The 17,554-nt window shown below is 42.0% G+C and overlaps 1 protein-coding gene across 2 annotated transcripts in view; it reads left to right on the top strand.

Moving 5' to 3' along the window:
• The window catches only part of PHEX (phosphate regulating endopeptidase X-linked), a 214,720-nt gene that overhangs the window by 125,586 nt on the left and 71,580 nt on the right, over positions 1-17,554 (top strand). For both annotated transcript variants that reach the window (XM_075913320.1, XM_006128759.4), the window contains exons 16-21: positions 519-573; positions 5,809-5,876; positions 7,228-7,358; positions 9,607-9,672; positions 10,886-10,990; positions 13,756-13,832. In XM_075913320.1, coding sequence (XP_075769435.1) covers positions 519-573; positions 5,809-5,876; positions 7,228-7,358; positions 9,607-9,672; positions 10,886-10,990; positions 13,756-13,832 — 502 coding nt within the window. The remainder of the gene's footprint in view (positions 1-518; positions 574-5,808; positions 5,877-7,227; positions 7,359-9,606; positions 9,673-10,885; positions 10,991-13,755; positions 13,833-17,554) is intronic.

Here is a 17,554-nt window from a genome sequence, read left to right as displayed (position 1 = left end):
TCTGAGGTCTGAACTAAGGTTCCTTCTAATCTGTGCAGCAGCACAACCCCACAGCTGTTTAACCAACCCTGCCCAGTCAGGTGCTCAGGGCGCCACACAGCGAGCTGCCTGATTGGCTGGGGTGTTTAAGCAGCTGCAGGACTGTGCTGCCCTGCAGCTTAGAGGAAACCTTGGTCCGAACAGCGTCTCCATCCCTGTGCACTGGAAGAGCTGTGCAGCTACCAAATCTATGTAACCCCCAACCCAGAGAGAAAGCTCGAGGAAAGTTCTGCTTGTCTAGAAGGCTAACATACAACAACCCAAGTCCAGGCCATAGTGCAGCATTCTGTTGCCACTGCACTGTGAACATGGAGGCATTATGGTCTGTCTGGAAGATTCTCAGGCTAATTTTCACCATGCTGTTTAGAAGTTGTGCAAGAGAAGAACTGTCCTGCAGAACCCTCATAGAAACCCACCCATGGTTTCATCATTCACCTGGATTATATTTGCTTCTAACATTTGTATTTTGACTATTACAGGATTCCCAGCAGGAGAACTCCAAAAGCCTTTCTTTTGGGGGACAGAATATCCTAGGTGAGTAAGAAAAGAAAACTATAGTAAGTAGGCACTGAAGAGTAATAAGAGTTGCAAATGTAAGTTCTTGTGTGAAATGAAAGGGAGCATGAAGTGAAAAAGAGTATTGATACAGCAGCCCAAAAACAATGTTATACAGTAGAAATATATAATCATGGCATAAAGAAACTGGCAACCGGAGAGTCTTTGGGGTAAAAGGACTTTTGTTGCATGCTGCTTTTTCTGTTGGGGGAAAAAAAAGGTTGATCTGAAAAACTGCTGCCTTGTGTGATAGCTCTTTTAATTTTGGGAAAGTGGGTGTGTCTGTGTTGTTTTAAACTGAGGATACATTGCTTTGAGGAATTTGTAAATAACTGTCTGTGCAGGGTGTTTAGATCCTATAGTGAGCAGAAGAACACAATGTATTCATGAAGTCTATTAAAAGAGAACTGTAAATAATAATAATAAAAAAGTTCTTATCTACACTGAATGTTGTCCTGCCCTGGCTGAGAGGGGCATTTAATGCATTTTTACTTTAAAATTTCATTATTTTCTTACCAAATTTTTACACCAATATTGGACCAGCTCCAAAGCTTGCTGAATAGTAGCATGTCCATTGACTGTAGTGGGTTTTGAATTGGGTCCTAAACACCTGGATCCACAAAAGGAATGTATGGGTTATGAGGCTCAGTATTGTAATGCCTAACTTTTAGGTGCCTAGAAAACCACAGGAACAGGCTGTACTTCAGAGCCAGAGTTAGGCCTCTATGTTCCCTACGCAACTAATGGGGAGAGATAGGTGCCTAAAAATGGGATCCACAAAAGTCAGGATGTTAGGTGGGCTAGAGTTAGGTGGGAAGCTCCCTAAACTAGCCAATGAGAAATACTGGTGAGAAGGGAGTTAGGAGTCACAGAGTTAGGTGCCTAGCTCTGGACGCTAGGATCAGCTCCTCTTCTGACATACAGCTGGGAACTCCTCTCCTGGAATCAGACATTTAGGCACCTAAGTAGTTTTGTGGATTTGGGCCAAAGTACTTGATGTTCCTCTAAGGGCCTCATCAACAAAATAAATATCTCTGAAGATCATGAGCTTTAATCCAGCAAATCACTTTAGCACGTGCTTGACTTTAAGCACATGAACAATTCTACTGGGGCTTTGGTTACTATGTGTTGCTCTAGAGAGAAATGATTGTAGGTCACCTTTAATCATGCTCAGTGAAAAGTCCCTACTTTCATGCAATTCAATATTTTCATACTTGGGGAGGGACAAAAGAATAAAAAGACCCTGATTGCACTGTCAGTTAGCTCTCTTGCTATCAAATAAGGCCAATTACTACTGATAGGTGTATTTAATAAATTGCTATTGTTAGATTTAAAAATGGCATATCCCTCTAAATAGGAAATTTGGCAGTAAATATAAAGGTATGCATCAAACGCAGGAACAAATAAATTTGTGTTCAAGATTAATTCTTATTAGCCAAGTAATTTTCTTCTGTTGCAGTAATTAGGAATAAAGGGAGGGCTTATTTAATTAACTTCTTTTCTACTATGCTCATCTCAGAGTGGTCAATTCCAGCTTTGGTCCTTGAGCAGATTTCCTGGTACCCAGATCTCTTGTCAAAGTGCTGAAATTGTAGCTTTTTCCAACAATTGTTTCATATATTTCTCTTCTTTAAATGTTACTCTAACTTATAAAAGTAATTTTCACTTGCATACTCCTCAGAGTGACATTTAGTAAACAAATTAATCTATTCTACATCAAATGGATTGGCACTGTCCTGGAAATATTTGGGATCTCTTGTCGTCCCAAACAATAGACATACAAGCTATTGCTGGATTCAGGAAAATAATTAAGTACAGATTGGACCTCACTCATTGGGCACCCTCAGGACCTGAGAGGTTCTGGTTGAGGGAATTTGTGGGACAAACAAAGGCCCTTTGCCTCCAGCCCCTCAGCCTGCTGCCCCTCGCCACCGTTAGCTCCTTCAGCCCCGGCCCTACTGCCCTAACTGCTACTCCAGCCCGACTTTCAGCTCTGACCCTGCTGCCGGCTGGCACGCATCCCTAATCAGCCTGGCCACCTGCCCGGCTTCCCTTGCTGGGCTGCTGTGGCCCAGCCTTATTGCCAGCCCGGCTGCTCTGGCTCAGTCCCTACTGCTAGGCCGGTACGCAGCCCTGCTTGGGCTGACGCGGCACAACCCTGCTGCTGGGCAGGCATGCACAGGCTGCCCCTGCCTTGCTATCCTGGCCTCTCTACTGCCACCTATCTGCTGAGACCCTGGCCCTGCTACCTCCAGCTTCATTTTTTGCATGGCTCTCAGCTGCTGGCCCTCCTGCCCCAGGGCTCTCCTGCCCGACCACGGATGTGGCCGGACAAGAGAGTCCCAGTTTAGGGAGGTGCAACCTGTAATACATTTTCCTGCAAGTGCTGGTATATATCTTGCAAATATTTATTCACTGTACACTATTAGGGGCCAGCTCCAATACTACCTCAATTAAAATCAACTCTATCCTATATGCATAATTGGAAGCTAAATTATTAGGCTACATATAGGTATATCAAGCAACATTATGAAACTCCATCATTTCTAGTTTGAAGTTTGTAAAGTCAGTGGCATTGCGAACAGAAAACGTCTTGAATTAGGTTTTGTAATTACAGACATTTTTCTGGGAGTTGCATTTTCACGAATAAATGTTGCTGGTAATTTTAAAGGGCAATAATCATATTAGAAAATCATTGGGTTGATTGCAATGATTTGTGGATAACAGTATTCCTAATGTTATCCAGCAAAATTAGATGGAAAACATTTTTTTGTGAGTGACATGGCTAGTTATTTACCTACCTTGTATTGTGTTGAGTTTGATTTACATTTGAATTCAACACCTTAAGAGCTCCCATGCTAGGTAAAGAGAAGGTTCCCAATGTAAGAACATAAAAATGGCCATATTGGGTCAGACCAAAGGTCCATCCAGCCCAGTATCCTGTCTGCCAACAGTGGTCAATACCAGATGCTCCAAATGATGTGGACAGAACAGGTAATCATCATGTGATCCCTCTCCTGTCATCCATTTGCAGAGAAACAGAGGCTAGGGACATCATTCCTACCTATCCTGGCTAATAGCCATTTATGGAACTAACTTCCATGAATTTATCTAGCAATTTTGAACCCTGTTAAAGTTCTAGTCTTCACAAAATCTTCTGGTAATCTAGAAAAAATATCTTGATCCTTCACTTATAAACCATGTTCTCACTAATTTTTTCCATCTATGTGCAGAAACATTTTTGTTATGTGCATCAAGGCATGGACAGATGTGTACTGCAATTAGAAACACATTCTGTGGGTGCTCTGCTAGTCAGCTAGGCTGCATTTAGGGCTGCCAGATGTCTGGTTTTCGCCTGGACAGTCCGGTAAATGTGTCTTCTGTTTTTCTCGGAAAGCCAGCGGGGACGGGGGGAAGCATGTGAATCAACTTTTTTTTTTTTTGACTCAACAAGTTTGGTCCCCTCCCCCTCCCCCCCCCTTTTTTTTTGCACAACCAGTTTTTTCCCCTGCCATGTTCAAGATTTTTTGTGAAAGTATCTGGCAACCCTAGCTGCATTTGAATCTCTCCTGCGTGGCCACCCAAGTGCTCATCTTACAAGAAACACAGCTTATAAGTATAGGTTGAACCTCTGTAGTCCAGAACCCTCAGGATCTGAACAGTTCTGAACCAGAGAATTTTCTGGATTATTGTCTAGCAGCTTTACCAACACTTCCACTGCTTACTGGGCTCTTAGAAGTCATTTAGAATTAAATTAAAGCTAAATAACAGCACAGAACACTGAGATCCAGGACTGGTGGCTGCAAACAAACTTTACAGCACTGCAGGAAACTTGGCCGCGCCCATGTAGAGTGGACATCTGGCTAACTAAAACCATTTTGGAGGACAGATGTGTCTGGATCAGAGAGTTGTGGACTAGAATGGTTCAACCTGTATTAGTAAAAACTGGAAACTTTTCTGTGGAAGAGTTCCCTGTGCTGCTAATAACATTGCAACTGAATTTATTTTACTGTTTGTTTTGTTTACACTTCTCTGGCTGCAGAAGGACTTATGATTTTAGATATGGAAAACAAGCCTCATATTGCACATTCAGTACAAAGAATTGTCATTTTACAAAATTACAAATTTGTCATGCAATGGGTTGCGATTTCTATCGTTGAAATGTATAATTTTAGTCAAAGCTCTTTAATGAAGGCTTGCAATGATAGAAAACACGGTAGGAAATATTTTATTATATGCAAATTATCTTTTGTGGAAAAACAGCAAAGGCAAGAATTGTCCTTGGGGGGTGAGGATTTGAATCATGAGCATGTTCTTAGCAATGACTGAAGTGAGCAATTAGTATGTGATGGATCATTATGTCCAGTAATACAATATTACTTCAAACCCTTTGCCTTTTTCTGTTACTGTGCAATGTGCTATTATTACACTAAAATACACTACTCTGATGTATGGCATTTCTGAACATGTGATATATTTAATGTTCCATTTGAATAACTTAACAAATACAGTATGTGTTTCATTAATACCTCTTTTCAATGAAAATTTTATGCATGTCTTCCCCCCGTAGAAGAGCATCAGAAAAATGAAAATAAAATATATATACAGGACAAACAAGAAAGATGTCAATTGTTGTTTGCCAGGAAAATGAAATGATTGTCTCCTTTCTGGCTCTTTAGTGAAGTAGATCTGATTGTAGATAATCTCTTCTATCTGCACAGGTGAAGGGAAAGAGGATAACACCTCTTTTGAAAACAATGGAAATCTATTTAATGCATCACACATTAAGTGCCATGTAGTCGCAAACTTGCCTGTCCCATACTTATAGAAGAGTGATTAGAATGGAATCTTAGAAATCACTTTTAATCTTCAATTTGTGCTTTTCTTGAACCACATTAACAGAATATTTTCACTCTAAATGCTCTCCAGCTCCCAGTTAGAAAATAACTTTTTTTGAGTCCTGATGATGAAATTAGATTGTATTGAAAGTCTAGCCATCTCAGAAGTGCATTTAAGTTTTTATTTTTATCCTTCTTTAATAAGCAAGGTATTTTGTGTTCAGCCTTTCATAATCAGAAGCCTTGAGAGGAACTTTGAGGATGTAGCATTTAGATAATTTTTTTGCTGAAATGAAAACATGTTCTTTCTCATCTGCTTTGAGGTTAGTACGCATTCATATTACTGTGAGGGGAAACTGCTCTTTTGTGTTTATAGGTCTTTAAGTTATGGTGCCATTGGAGTAATTGTTGGGCATGAGTTTACCCATGGTTTTGATAATAATGGTGAGTAATTGTCCACATTTATATCATTCTTCTATTTGGGATTGTTGAAAAAAATGTGTTAATGTTGCTTTATACATACATTTTTGCAACAATGATAATATATGTGAAGAGGACCATAAGACTGTAAAAAAGAATGCTTTAGTTTTGCATGGATTTGTTCTAAAATAGGAGCAAGAGGGATTTTTTTTTATTTCTCCACCCTGATCTGAAACAGAACAAAAGTAAAAGTAATCGAAACTGCCATAAAATGAAATTCTGAGAAAAAGATGTTTTGGGCCAATGGAAAAAAAATATTTTGGTAGTATCAGAATCTCTTCTAATTTTTGCTTTTAAAATGTATATTGATGTAATATAAAATTGAAAAAGCAAAATAAGGGATCTTTTGGAAAAGGCTTTATTTTCCGAAAGATCTGCATCTAGATTGGCGCTTTTTTCCGGCAAAGCTCCGAGCCGGAAAAAAGTGGCAGCCATGTTTATGCAAATGAAGCGGGGGGGGGGATTTAAATCCCCGCTTCATTTGCAATTGCGATGTGTCTAATTTGCATCCCTTTTACGGAAAAGGGATGCAGTCTAGACACAGCCATTTAATAACAGAGGAGGGGTGAGGGAGGAAGGTTAGTCTCTGTGAGGTAATGACATTAGGGGTGATAATTTCTCACCCATTACATTAGGGATGATAATTGGGGAAGCTATCTTTAGCTTCCCCAATTATCACCCCTAATGTCATTACCTCACAGACACTAGCCTTCCTCCCTCACCCCTGCTGTGTTCTAAAATCTGATTCGTCAATTTTATAGGTGTTCACTTTTTTTTGATTGCATCAGTTTGGTATATATGGTCGTGCCAATTTTCTTCCACATATTGATCTGAGGAAGTGGGTCTTGCTCACGAAAGCTCATCATCTAATAAACCATCTTGTTAGTCTTTAAAGTGCTGCATAGTCCTGTCTTTAGAGGAAGAAGTCTAAGTAGAGAACGTAACCTGGGTGTGTGTCAGAATAATTCCATGCAAAACAAAGTATGTAGTCACACTGTTATGACAGCTACAAAAACTTCAAGTCCATGCCCTCTTGGACTGACTCTTCCTTTTTCTTATTAAATGAATGCCATGCCTAATCTTCCTGACATTCACTGGGTGGCATGAACACAAGAGCTGGGTTCTTGAAGTACTACAATCTGCTGAATAACAAGAATCAGGAAATCTAAGTGAATTGAACCAAATGAGCAACAGTGAACAAACGGATGTGAAATAATACATTTGTTTCAGTCTTCTCCCTTCTTGCATTTATGTCCATTTTATGATACAAATATTGCAAACTATATTTTTCTCAAAAATGTCTTTTGTTTTTTAGGTCGTAAATATGACAAAAATGGAAATTTAGACCCCTGGTGGTCCACTGACTCTGAAGAAAATTTCAAAGAGAAGTCAAAATGCATGATTAACCAATACAATAGCTATTACTGGAAGAGAGCTGGCTTAAATGTATGTAACATACCAGTGGCTTAAGTGTGTGATAGTTTTTGTTTACTTATTTTTTCATGATTACTAACATGTTGAAATACTACAAGTAAATAGGCTAATCATAACAAATGCTTTGAGATGAATGTAGCTGTTGTTTTGTTCATGTACTGCTTCGCATAGAGAAATCAACAATGAAGGCCGTGTGAGTGACTGAAGCCAAGCAACAGGAGTAATCTAAGGGGATGTATGTGTTAAATGCCCTCTGATGACCATGTCAGCAGAGAAAAGTGATTGAGGCTATGTAGTGTCAGCTACAATTTTTCTTAAAAAGAAGAAACTAATAGAGTGCTTTAGATCCATTTAGCAATCCCACCCAGTAAAACAGAAAATAAATTAAAATTATAATGCAGAGACAGAAGCTATAGCTTATTTCACATTCAACCCTTACTATTTTCTCCATGTACATGGGGATCTGTTACTGATCAAAAACAATCCTCTGCAGTTCATATCTGTGTGTATATAAAGAGCCACAGCAACTGTAGGATTGAAAAAGGACATACAAATAGATGAAATGTGTGTAGTGATTAGAAGTGTGGGCTCCTCTGAATGTATGCATGTGTAACCTGTAAGTTTCTTGTGTGGAGAATAAATAGGATTTCTGGGTATGTAATTCTGGAACCACTGATCTCATTTGCAGAACTCTCATTGACTTCTATGGGTCTGGCATTTTTTAACCTCTTTTTTAGGGTTAAATCTGTACCCTTAAAACTCAGTTTCTACTCCCTGTATTTGCACTTTAAAAGAAAATTACCCCACCTGCTCCAGCACCTCCTCACAGTTAGTTGTTGAATGTATTGTTTGTTCATTGTCTGAAATGATAATGATATGCCACAACAGTTTGAGATCTGATCCAGAGTCTACTGAAATAAGTGGAAAGACTCCCATTTACTCCAAAAGCCATCGACTAGATCATCATGCTGCTGATATTTTGTCCTTTTCTAAATTTCAAACTGTTGCTTCAGAATCATATTTTATTTAATTTGATTCTAAACTTGATCCTGTGGTTCTTAAGATGCTTATTTTAGTATAAAAATTGGAGGAAGAAAGCTCATGAATCACCATAGCAGTCTGATAACTTGAAAACCCTTGGGCTGTGTCTAGACTGGCAAGTTTTTCTGCAAAATCATCTGCTTTTGCGGAAAAACTTGCCAGCTGTCTACACCGGCGGCTTGAATTTCCGGAAAAACACTGACGATCTCATGTAAAATCATCAGTGCTCTTCCGGAAAAACTATGCTGCTCCTGTTCAGGCAAAAGTCTTTTTCCAAAAGACTTTTGCGCAAAAGGGCCAGTGTAGACAGCATAGTACTGTTTTCCGCAAAAAAGCCCCGATCGTGAAAAAGGCGATCGGGGCTTTTTTGTGGAAAACCGCGTCTAGATTGGCCATGGACGCTTTTCCGCAAAAAGTGTTTTTGCGGAAAAGCATCCTGCCAATCTAGACGCGCTTTTCCAAAAATGCTTTTAATGGAAAACTTTTCCATTAAAAGCATTTTCGGAAATTCATGCCAGTGTAGACGTAGCCTTAGTGGTTTGGTGATACTAGATAGTGCTCTACTCCACAGAAAGCTAGAGGCTTTTTTCAAGTGATATTAAATACTGTAATATCAGGATATTGGGTTTATCAGCATTTAGATAGTGCTGATTTTTGTACCATGATTTTTTTTACGGTTTCGGGAAGCAATATTAGAACAAAAAAGTTTGAGCCTTCTTTCTAGATTTGTAAAAAGCATTTCTCTCCTTGATATCTATATTTAATTCTACTGTTTTATGTTATACTTTGGTAGTTACTGTCACTCCAGTAGTAGATAAAGAAAGTTATGTGGAGAAATAAATGTAGCTTGTCAAATAAGTAGAAAACTTTTCAAATTCCCAGATGTAACACGAGAAGCACAGACATGGATGGAAAAATTATTGATACTCAAATCAAATTTCACAGATCAGATTCTCAGATGCATTGTTTCTGTGTCTGTGTCTAGGGATCTACCCTAGAGTCAGAGTAGCTGCCAGCAGGAGACTACAGAGATGGTATGAATATAGGTTTGATTTTCCACATCGGAAAGCAATTTTCTTCATCAGAGCTATTCATTTACACTAGCTGAAGATCTGGCCTATCACCCCTGTTTGATTTTCCTTGTCTGTATATATGTAGGTTGGGCTTGAAATGAAGTTTAGAAACAGATAAAATGAATGATGTTCTTCCTTTCTGCCAGGTAAAAGGGAAGAGGACTTTGGCAGAAAACATTGCAGACAATGGTGGTTTGCGAGAGGCTTTCAGGGTAGGTGTAACGCTCTCTTTGGTGATGTAAGTGCATGAATAGCAGCCTCGGGGAGCGGGCTATTTAAAAACCAGGGAATAATCCCCTAATTGTTTATGAGTTCTAAGCTTGGATCTCACCAACCAGCTGCACCAAGTATAAACTCCTCAGGTCTTTTAACAGCCTTAGCATGGGGTTACAGACCATCCCCCTTCGGTCTGTCTCACCAGCTGGGTAAGCATATCTCTGTAACAGATAGCCTCTTACACCAAGAATCACAGCAATGTTTGGGTTAATCCTAACCCCAAAGATCCAGGCATTTACCCCAGGCCAGTTACACATTTGGTTTCACACCAAAAACAAAGCTCATAGCCAATCCTACAATACACTAACTGAAAATTATTTAAATAGGGAAAAGAAAACAGGGAACTATTTACAAGGTTAAAGCAAGACACATGAATTGTTAGTCTTAGATTTCTAAAGATTATAGATTGCTATAATCAGCAAGCTCTATTGACCTTTTGGGCTGACCCAGGTTAAGCAACTGAGGATTTTTTGATTATGTCTAGAAAGTACCTTCCACTACCTATCCCCAAGTTCAAGCTACATAGAAATACCTAGTTCCTTTCAGTGGTGTTTTTTAATTAATCTCCTGCCACCTGATCTGAGCTGCAAAACTCAGATGACGGGAGGAGTCCACTTGCATGACTCATCTTCTTGGGGAAGAGAGCATAATAACAATAAGAATCTTTTATCCTTTTGATGGCAACTCCTCAATCAAGATGTGGGGAGTTTCCAGTTGTAAAGTGGAATCTGATATTGATGGACCTCCTTTTTCTGGAGGGACATTATAATTTATGCAGAAGAGCAGGTCTTCAAACTAATGCCCCTTTCCTGTATAGGAAACCCAAATAGCCACAGAGACTCACAATAGAACCACTCAAAAATTACATTACAACGTGAAGTACAGACATCACATGTGAGATTAATGCATCCAGCAATTCACAAGCATTAAGCCACAAGTAAGCCAGAGAAATTCCAGCTATGTATCTGTAAATGTCCATTTGAAACATGGGAATCTTGGCATGAGCTGTTACCTGGCCTGCCCGCATCACAGTAGGCAACTGTTTTATTTCTTTGTGCTTTCAGGAAAAGAATGTAAAACATTGTATTATAAAAGCCGCTGTTGATCTCTGTATCTACTGAACCGTACTCATTCTACCTCTCTAATCAGGCCTATCGGAAATGGATAGAAGAAAAAAGACAAGGAGTAGAGGAGGCTTTGTTACCAGGCATTCCATTCACCCACAATCAGCTCTTCTTTCTTAGTTATGCTCATGTGAGTAATAGAAAACGCATATGTCCATTAAGTTGCTCTACAGCCTGCTTGGTTTAAAACCACCTTCTCCCCACCACACACACCAGACTTTTTCTTCAAAGAGAGAGATTTTAATAGGATGAATAAAGGCTCTTTTTTTAAAACCTACTATTGTTTCTTCTCTTTCTGTGTCCGTTCAAGGACCTTATTCATCTTTCCTCTCATTCCCAAATTTTAGGGGGGCAACCCTACATTTCCCACTGAAAAGATTCCAGCTCCTGAGCGTGTTTGTCATGACAACAATGTCTGTCTGTCTATTTGTCTCTCTCTCCCCCCACACACACTTTTAAGCTTCTTCCTCTCAATAGCTTTCAAGACTTCCTCCTGTGCCTGCCAACTTATCAATTACTTCCCCTTCAGATTCCCACCTCTATAGATCTTTGTAGCAGGAGCGGCAGGTTTAAAATTTTGGTGGTGCCAGAATGCTCAAAGCCCGCATCCCTCCCTCACTCGAACTCTTTACCCTGTCACATGCCTAAAACTCTGAGGGCTCGTCTACACTGGCCCCTTTTCCGAAAGGGGCATGCTAATTTCACAGGTCGTAATAGGGAAATCCGCGGGGGATTTAAATATCCCCCGCGGCATTTAAATAAAAATGTCCGCCGCTTTTTTCCGGCTTTTAGAAAAGCCGGAAAAGAGCGTCTACACTGGCCCCGATCCTCCGGAAAAAAGCCCTTTTCCGGAGGATCTCTTATTCTTACTTTGAAGTAAGAATAAGAGATCCTCCGGAAAAGGGCTTTTTTCCGGAGGATCGGGGCCAGTGTAGACGCTCTTTTCCGGCTTTTCTAAAAGCCGGAAAAAAGCGGCGGACATTTTTATTTAAATGCCGCGGGGGATATTTAAATCCCCCGCGGATTTCCCTATTACGACCTGTGAAATTAGCATGCCCCTTTCGGAAAAGGGGCCAGTGTAGACGTAGCCTGAGAGGGAGTTTGTGTGGGGAAAGGGTGCAGGCTCTAGAAAGGAGCAGGGGATTGGGAGGCAAGAAGAGGGGCAGGCTCAGGGAGGGAGTTTGGATGCAGGAGGGATGCGAGATGGAGCTTTGGGGGTTTTGGGTGCAGGTGAGGGTCTGGGGTGAAGACTCTGGGATGGAATGTGGGTGCAGAAGAGAGTGTGAGGGATGCAGGCTCTGGGAGGGAGTCTTGGTGCTGGCTCTGGTATGGGATGGGGGGGGGGAGTCCTAGGTACAGGTTCTAAGAGGAAGTTTGGGAATTGGAGGGGGGAGGGAATTTTGGGGTAGACAGGGATGGGTGAGTGGGTGCAGGCACTAGAGATAATGGGATGCACAAAAGAGCATGTGGAGAATGAATGAGAGGTGCTACAATCCCCTCCTCCCCCCATCAATGGCTCCTGGAGTGTGGAGGGTCTCTTGGTGCTCCCCATTCCCACGCTCCTCTCCCCACCCCCAAACATTCCCCCAGCCTCCCTGCCATCCTGTACACTCTCCACAAGTGTTCTACAGCCCCACCTGCCAATCCAGGGTGAGTTAAAATGCCCCAGGGGAAGGTGTCCACCGCCTCCCGCAGTGCAGCAGAGTTACAGCTACTTTCTACTGCTTGCTCCTGGCATGTGCATCCCTGTGGTTGGGGAAGGAAGGGAGGGGTCTCCGTGCACTTCTAGAGCAGTGCACAGTGTGGCAACCCTGCTGCCCTCTACTCCTGGCCATAGCGACGCACATGCTGGCTGCTGGGGTGAGCGACTGACCAGAAGCCACTCTAACCCCTCTGTGCTGCCAGTGGTAATGGTTCCTTCTCCTCCCCAGAAATTTAGATTACCCAGGGGTGGCAGGTGGGGCCAGGGCAAGCAAAGGGGGAGTGGGCAGGGGATGCAGGCCCAAATGGCAAGTTTAAATGGAGCCCAGCTCCGGGCCAGAAATATTCCTGGTGCCAGAGCACCACAGGTCCATATATATCCCCATTTGTAGGGTTTCAGAGGTTTGTCAGTCTTTCTTCTGAAATCCCAGACTACTGGAGTGAAAGCAATGGGTCTTAAGTCTGCTATCTTGAGTATGTTGTTTAGTGAAACCAAGCAATGCAGGAGAGAGAAATCTTAGTGAGTTTGTTCACTTTGTTTGCTGTGCATTAGGATTGCCTGCTGGTGCACTCAGTATATTCAGCACACTTTCAGAAAAGAAGCACCAGTATGGGCACTATCACTGAATTCAGCTTATTTCATAAAAAGAATTAGGTGCTCAACCAACTCACAAGCTCTAGTAAGGTATAGCTGATGGGGCAGACAAAGGGATAATTCAGTATTTGCCTATATTCTCCATAACCCAATCATACCTGAGTCATCAACAAAAAAACATCATTATGTCACATCCTTAATAGATACACTTTAGAGATTTTAAATCAAGAAGATTAACAGTGGTTAAACAGAGTGAGGGGCGGGGGGTTCCAGATGGTGTAGCACAAGACAAGAGGTGATCCTCAGTGAATCTCAAGGGAAAGGACAAGCAAGGAAGCTAGGATTAGCTGACCTGTGTGAGCAGACAGGGAGTAACAGTGGTTAGAGACTTGAATCCATGGAGAGTGTGTAAAAATCAGATTGGTTTTAAATTAGATACATAGATGACCGAGAAGTCAATGAAGGTGAAAGAAAATGGACGTGGTGTAGTTTCTGGCCATCTCATGTATATCATAGTAATACATATATCAGGATCAGCTACTTTTTGGAAATGTGTCCCCCAAATAATGCACATGTATGTCTTTCCCTCCCTTCATTAGGTGAGATGCAATTCCTTCCGACCAGAGTCTGCAAGAGAGCAAATCTATACTGGAGTTCACAGCCCTCCTCATTTCAGGTAGAGTTAATACTATAGCTGTTTAAGATAAGACAGCCATAATTAGCCTGTAGCAAGAGGGGGCAACCGTCCAGGGTGTAGAGCTGGAAAGGGCACAGGAATGGAGCAGCAAAAGATGAGACCCACCAGTGTTGGCTAGAGTTCATGAGTATAGTGTGGGGCAGTGGGGCTATTGCTCCCCACTTCTTTTCTCCCTCCCCACAATAGAGGTGGAGTCTGGAACTGAAGGAGGTGGTATGGAGCTGCTTGTCCTCCAGGGTGCTCATGCCTCAGTAGCTAGACATCACCTCCTTGATCCTAATGTTGGTCGTCTTGCCCTTCTATGTTTGCTGGGTGCTCTGTATGGTTTGTCTGTATAGTGATGAGTGTCCACAGGGGGCATATTAGAGAAAGGGGGTGAAGTTAGGGGAAGAGGCAGTGGGGAAAGAAGAGGCTAGGGCAGGAGGAGAGTGGGGAAGGAAGATAGGCTGGGCAAAAGAAGAGGGGGGAAGAGTGATACAGGAATTGTGGGGTGGGGATGGGGTAGAGTAGAGGTGGGGAAAATTTTTTGGATCTGGGACCACTGACCCACAGAGAAATTAGCTGGGAGTTATACACAAGTGAGAAGCAAAAAAGAAAAATCAAACCCTCACCGATGTAGCCCCCAACTGAGAAGCAGAAAGACAATCCCCCACATCCTCCTCATACACCAGAGCCTGGGGGATGGTGGCGGCGGAGGAGGGAACAGAACAGACAGGCTAGTAGATTTTGTGTGCTCCACTCCCACAGTGGAACAGCGGGGGTGGGGCAGGGCTGGAGTGCCAGCGCAGACTTCCCAATGCTGGGGGGAAACTGGTACCACATAGGTAGCAGCCTCTTAGCAGCAGCTGGAGCTCCCCTGTTAAGCCAGCCCATCCCACCCCAGCACGATCAGTCCATCTCCCGGGGGTACCTCTTTTGCCACAGGTACTCCTTTCAGCATTCCCCAAATATCCCCTCCACCTGTGCCTGGAAGTGTCCCCTATTTGGGCACTTGAAATATGGTAACCCTTGGGGTAACTCCATTCTCACAGGCCTGATTTCTGGAACTGGAAAGAGCAAGTCCACCCTGTCAGCAGCACTTGCCCCCCAGGGTTCGGGGTAAGCATGAGGCTTGCATAGCCAAGCTCAGAACTCAGACTATGTGACTGCAAGCCCAGCCACGAGAGGGAGCTGGTTCAGGCAGCAGGGCAGAGAGGGCTGTTAGGCAGCCAAGAAGTGCGCAGACTACCACCACCAGGGGCCCCATGCAGGCCAGGTGGCTCCTACCAGCTTCTGATCTACCAGCTCTTGGCAGGAGGCAACAGTTTTCAAACTGTATGGCACAGCTCTATATGGAGGTGCACCCCACGGAATCCCCCATGCTAAAGAGGAGGTCAAAATCTGGAGAGACCTGTGAGCCGGCATACCACTCTCCCCAATATCTCTAAAGGGTGCAAATCAGGTGTATTGAAACAATTTTTATATTGGGGATGTTGATGATGGAAACTATGGAAGCCATGTGTTTGGTATTAGTATTACTTCAAGCCCAGTGGTGGGGCAGCACCTTTAGTTCCTGCACCTTCTGCAAATATAAGTGCTTACCCCAGCACTAAAATGCTTAGTTATGGCTCTACTAAGGTGCCTACACAGACAATACAGTGTCTAAGTGCAGAAATACAGGACATGGAAAGCTGTAACGGAATCAGTGCAAAAGTGGCACTGCTCTCAATATTCTAGGGTTTACTTATTTGTACTTGAATGTTTTTATTATCTTCACTTCCACAGTTAGGATCGGCTTCTGCAAAAATGTGGATTTTGCACTAGTCTTGAAGAGTGGTCAGGCTAGATCTTGTTCTGATCTCCTCTGGAAAGTGTCCCATAGTCTAGGTCTAGAATCTAAAGAGTTCATTTGCCTCTGGTCTCTATGAATCTCAGGTTGGTCATGGAAAGTTTCCATGTCCTTGAGGACCAGAGTGGTTTTGGACAAAAGCATTTTCTGCTGATGTTATCAGGTTATGGGACAAACTTCCAGAAAAGATTAAGTGAATCCAGAATCTGACCATCTTTACAGAAATGCTAAAAAATCTTCCTCTTTCAAAAAGCATCTTTTTTTTTTTACCATAAGATGGGTACTCCTTCACTGATGTACCTGTGAAATGAATTAAAATCTCTCAAATCAAAACCAAATCCCTACTTCAAGCAGCGATTTTATCTCAAGAAAGGAGAACCAGAAATTCCAATGAGGGATGTTGTTATCGCCATCTATTTTACATGGAAGGTGCTCAGATTCTATGGTGATGGATGACAAATGGAAAATCCTTGGATAATTTTTCCTCGCCACGAGGAACCTATGAAATTCACAGTCCATTTTGGTCTATTTCACGGTCATTGGATTTTAAGCAATGCTACATTTCATGATTTCAGCTATTTAAATCTGAAATGTCATGTCATTGTAATTGTAGGGGCCCCAACCCAAAGAGGAATTTTGTGGGGGGTACAAAGTTATAGTATGGGATTTGTGGTATTGCTACACTAACTTTTGTGTTACTACCATCAGAGCTAGGCTATTAGTCAGCAGCTACCACTCTCTGACCCCACAGCTCTGAAAGTAGTAGTACAGAAGTAAGGGTGGTATGGATATGATATTACCACCCTTCTTCTGCACTGCTGCTTCAGAGCTGGGCACCTGGTCAACACTACACCCACCACTCTCCAGTTGCTTAGGTCTGAAAGCAGTGCAGACATAAGGGTGGCAATATGTGACCCTCCTAAAATACTCTTGTGATCCCCCTGAAACTCCTTTTTGGATTAGGACCCCCAATCTGAGAAATACTGGTCTCCCCCATGAAATCTGTATAATATAGATTAAAGCCTACAAAAGACCAGATTTCACAGGGGACACTGGATTTCACAGTCCATGACACATTCCATGACAGATTTTGCCTGGCTGTGAATTTGGTAATGTTGCCCTGTATTGTTTGACATCAGTTCTATTTGTTAACTGTAACTGTATTTTCAATAATTAGCAGTGGCTATTCATTTGTAATAGCTGTGTCTCAAATAAGTGGCTGATACTGCAAGCAGAATTTCCACTGTCTTCAAAGTTTTTAAATGCAGATTCTGAATATTGTCGTGTGGTTCGTTTTTTAGATCCAAGAGAATCAAGACACTCCAGAGAGTTAACCACTTACTTATTTATTACAAGTTTTAAGCAATTAACATAGTTGTCTAATTTTTACAGGCCTTACAAACAATGACTATACAATTTAAAATATTTAAGTTTTAAAAGCTAAAGCAATTAATACAGTGCAAAGCAATGCAAAAGCAAGTTATAGAAGATTATTATAATACAATAACTAAGTTCACTTACACTTCACCCGTAAGCTATCTATAGTACCAGGCAGGAGGTTGTGGTTCCGTAGATTCCCACATGTAAGAATGCCATGCACTGGGGTCGCCAGTGTGAAGGGGTCCATTCCTTCTAGTTACATTGAAAGCAGGACCTGTGGGTCAATCCTGCTTATTCCCTCCCAGGGCACATCAAAACTACTTTTTTTTGGAACAGGATATGCAAATTCCCACAGAATTCCGTGGGAATTTGCATAGCTTCTTCTAATCTCACTTTCGAAAGAGGATCTTTCGAAAATGAAAGTAGTCTGGATGTGGTATTTTTTGAAAAAAACCCTTTCTCGAAAAAACACGTAGATTTCATTTTTTAAGGA

The sequence above is a fragment of the Pelodiscus sinensis genome, chromosome 1, assembly GCF_049634645.1.
Source record: "Pelodiscus sinensis isolate JC-2024 chromosome 1, ASM4963464v1, whole genome shotgun sequence".
Lineage (NCBI taxonomy): Eukaryota > Metazoa > Chordata > Testudines > Trionychidae > Pelodiscus > Pelodiscus sinensis.
This window is presented reverse-complemented; position numbering and strand designations above follow the sequence as displayed.